The 3,540-nt window shown below is 67.6% G+C and overlaps 1 protein-coding gene across 2 annotated transcripts in view; it reads right to left on the reverse strand.

Moving 5' to 3' along the window:
- Positions 1-3,540, reverse strand: part of COL9A3 (collagen type IX alpha 3 chain) — an 18,437-nt gene that overhangs the window by 6,424 nt on the left and 8,473 nt on the right. For both annotated transcript variants that reach the window (XM_032387627.1, XM_032387626.1), the window contains exons 16-24: positions 3,172-3,225; positions 2,501-2,554; positions 1,780-1,833; positions 1,636-1,689; positions 1,462-1,506; positions 1,311-1,364; positions 1,164-1,217; positions 600-653; positions 422-493 (exon numbers count right to left, since the gene is read on the reverse strand). In XM_032387627.1, the coding sequence (XP_032243518.1) occupies positions 422-493; positions 600-653; positions 1,164-1,217; positions 1,311-1,364; positions 1,462-1,506; positions 1,636-1,689; positions 1,780-1,833; positions 2,501-2,554; positions 3,172-3,225 (495 nt within the window). The remainder of the gene's footprint in view (positions 1-421; positions 494-599; positions 654-1,163; positions 1,218-1,310; positions 1,365-1,461; positions 1,507-1,635; positions 1,690-1,779; positions 1,834-2,500; positions 2,555-3,171; positions 3,226-3,540) is intronic.

Raw genomic sequence — 3,540 nt, forward strand, 5'->3', positions numbered from 1 at the left:
AAGGGGAGGGGGGAGGAGAGGGGAAGGGGAGGGGGGAGGGGAAGAGGGGAGGGGGAAGAGGGGAGAGGGAAGAGGGGAGGGGAGGGGAAAGGGGAGGGGAGGGGGAAGAGGGGGAGGGGGAAGAGGGGGAAGAGGGGAGGGGAAGAGGGGAGGGGAAGAGGGGAGGGGAGGAGGAAGAGGGGGAAGAGGGGAGGGGGAAGAGGGGAGGGGAGGGGAAGAGGGGAGGGGGAAGGGGAGGGAGGGAAGGGGGAGAGGGAAAAGGGGAGGGGGAGGGGAAGAGGGGAGGGGAGGGGAGGGGAGGGGGGAGGGGGAAGAGGGGAGGGGAAGAGGGGAGGGGAGGGAGGGAGGGGGAGGGGGGAAAAGGGGGAGGGGGAAGAGGGGGAAGAGGGGAGGGGAGGGGGAGGCTGAGACAGCCACTCACCCGGTCACCAGTGCCACCGCGGAGGCCCTGGGGGCCCGGCAGGCCAGGGTCGCCCATGCTGCCCTTCTGGCCCTACAGACAAGGACCCAGCTGGTCAGCACCCACGCAGGAGCTCAGGGGGAGCCCACCCCCCGCCCAGCAGGCCCCCCTCGGCTCATTGGACCTAAACCTCACCCACCTGGAAGCCTCGGACTCCAGGGGCTCCAGGAGGGCCTTGCGGGCCCAGAGCCCCCTGAAAGAGAGAAGGACGGAGTGAGTCCCGCTCTGCTTGCCCCGGGGACGCCGGGCAAACCCAGGAGTCGGTCCCCAGCCATCGGGCCCAACAGAGGTGGGGGGCCTGGTGGGGGGCAGCTGGGGGGTTGTAGAGATCAGGCTCGCCCTCAGATCCCACACATCAGTCTTGGGAGCCAGGCACCCACAGCTGGGGCTGCCCAGGGCCCCGGGGCTGGTGTCCTCATGACTCGTCTGTCCATCTCTGGAGGGGACGGGAGGAGTGGGCAGCTCCCACTGCCCCGTGTGGAGCCCGAGGCCAGGCTGCTGTCCTCGGCCAGGCGTGGTGACTTAGTCCCTCGGCACAGAGGTCTCAAGCACGGAACAGCTGGGCCTGGCCCTCACCATCTCTCAGCTTTTACAGGGTCAGCCCACGGATGCGTCCCAAACGCCTCCCCAGCCCGCAGAGACCCGGTCACACGGTGATGCCCCCGTGCCCTTCCCCTGGGCCACACGGCACCCGCTCACTCACCGCCGAGCCCCTGTGGCCAGCCTCACCACGCTCCCCAGGCACACCAACGTCTCCCTGCACGAGGAGAAGGGGAGTGCGGGTGTGGGCGGGGTCCGCGGACGTGGGGGGCGGGGGGGCGGGGGGGGCGGGGAAGGTGGGGACACTTACTGGGATGCCAGGCTCTCCTGAAGGGCCGGCCTCCCCCAGCTCTCCAGCTCGGCCCTGCACAGGACGGGAGAGCCCTGAGTGCCCACACGGCCCCTCCGTCTAGGCCTGGGCGCTGCCCCTACCCCCGGCCCAGGACAAAGAAGCCACGTACCAGTTCTCCCTTCTCGCCCTTGGACCCTGCTCGTCCCGGGAGGCCCTGCGCAAGTCAGAGGTCAGGGCTGAGCACACCCAAAGGGGGCACCTCCCCCTGCGCAAGCCCCCACTCAGGGACCCCGGGGAGAGGACCCCCACCCCAGGAGCACCGAAGGAAGCCCCGTGCCCTCACCGGCAGCCCGTTGGGACCCTTCTCTCCTAAGGCACCGTTACGACCAGACTCTCCCTGCGGAGGATCGGGGGACAGGCTGCTGAGGCCCGGGAGGCCGAACTCCCGCAGACCCCCTGCCCTGTAGGCCACCGGCCCAACACCAACCTTCTCGCCGTCCAGTCCCGGCACGCCATCCCGGCCGTCCTTACCTGGAATACCCTGGGAACAGGGGACGGCATGAGGCCCAGCGGGCCCCTCCTTAGCCCTTCCTCCCCAGGCCCCGCGCCGTATCTGCGGTCACACAGCCCAGCGGCCACACGGTGACCCGGGCTGCCCTCAGACTCTGCAGCTGAAGCCACTGGTGCTCAGCTGTGAAGGGCCCGTCATTCCATGCGCTGTCCCCCACCTGCCCGCAGGGACGCTGCCCCGTGGCCTGTGTCACAGGTGAGGGAACAGGCTGGGGAGCCAGCAGGAGAGCACACGGCCTCCCTCAGGTCCCTCCGTTCGTCCTGCTTTCCCAGGGGACGAGGCCAGAGGAGCCCACGGGGGGCCCCGTCCTCGAGGGGTGGGTCAGGAGGGGACAGGAGGGAGTACGGGTCCAGGCTGAGAGCAGGATGAAGGGACACAGGTGCCCCAGGGCCCTCAGATCCCTTCTGGTTCCACGGCCCCCGGAAGGCAGAGGAACTCAAGACCCTCCACCTGTGTGTGGCACGCGTGGCCCCGTGCAGATTCAGGGGGCCGACGGGGGGCCCCATGCAGGCCGGGGGCACCCCACAGGTGAAGGAGAAGGATTCTCTGGGGTCAGGGGGGGGGCAGTTGCAGGTGACGGAAGCCATCGGCAGCAACGGCCTGCTTGCCCAGCACCCGGGCAGCTGTGGGTACTCACCGGCTCTCCGCCCGGCCCCGCCACCCCAGGGACTCCTTTGGGACCAGGTCTGCCCTGAAAGACACACAAGCCACTGCATTTGGGGGGACCTTGAGGGATGCTCCTCGCGGATGATGCCCCTCGTTCCCATGCACGCTTGGGCCAGGGACGCTGGACTCCGGGTGTGTGCTCAGGGCTGGGGGACAGCTTCGTTGGCCCATCCCAACACCAGGGGAAAGGCTTGTCAAGCTGGGACCTAGCTTAGCATCCTGTGGCCACTAGGCTCAGTCCAGGGCACGACGAGGCCGGTTTGAAGGTGACCACAGGCAAATGACAGCTTGGGGACAGTCACCCCAGTTGCTTGATCATCTCTCAGCTTATGTTCACTCGCTCAACCCGAGAGACATTTTCTCTGTTATTCCATTTCATAGCCAGACAACCCTGGCCCGAGGTCTGGCACGGCCCAGGGCGTCCAGCTGGATGTGCGTCAGCTGCCGCCAGACACGAGCTTGTTAGAGCCCCCAGGAGACCTGCCTGGGACCCCCGCGGGCCAGGCCCAGCTGCTGTCCACTGATGTACCCCCCAGGAAAGGGCAGGCCCCCACCCCTGGCACGTGCCAACTAGGTGTCCCCCCCCACCCCGATCAGGTTCTTTGGAGGAAGGACCCAGAGAAGCAAGGTTCTCTTACTTACAAGGTCACCCTTGGGGCCGCGGAAACCCTCTGGGCCCCTCTCGCCTCTGTCACCCTGAAATGACAGTGGGGGGTGGGGAGTGGGGGGTGGGGGACCGTACAGAAAGTTAACAACTCGAGAAGGTGGGGTAGCTGGACTGACGTGAGACTGGCCAGGCTTAGCGCTAGAAGTGCTCAGAGGCAGTGGGACTGATGCTGCTGAGGGTCACAGAGGCCAGGGGTGCTGACCGTACCCCACGCATGTCCAGAGAGAATACCGATCTCCCACCAAAAACAGGGTCTTCTGGTAAACTCAACCCACCCCTCCAGGTGTGTCCCCCCCGAGGTGTGCCCACGGCCACCTGCTCGGGTGTGTCCCCCCAGGTGTGCC

This window comes from Phoca vitulina, unplaced genomic scaffold, assembly GCF_004348235.1.
Source record: "Phoca vitulina isolate PV1807 unplaced genomic scaffold, GSC_HSeal_1.0 scaffold50, whole genome shotgun sequence".
Taxonomy (NCBI): Eukaryota; Metazoa; Chordata; class Mammalia; order Carnivora; family Phocidae; genus Phoca; species Phoca vitulina.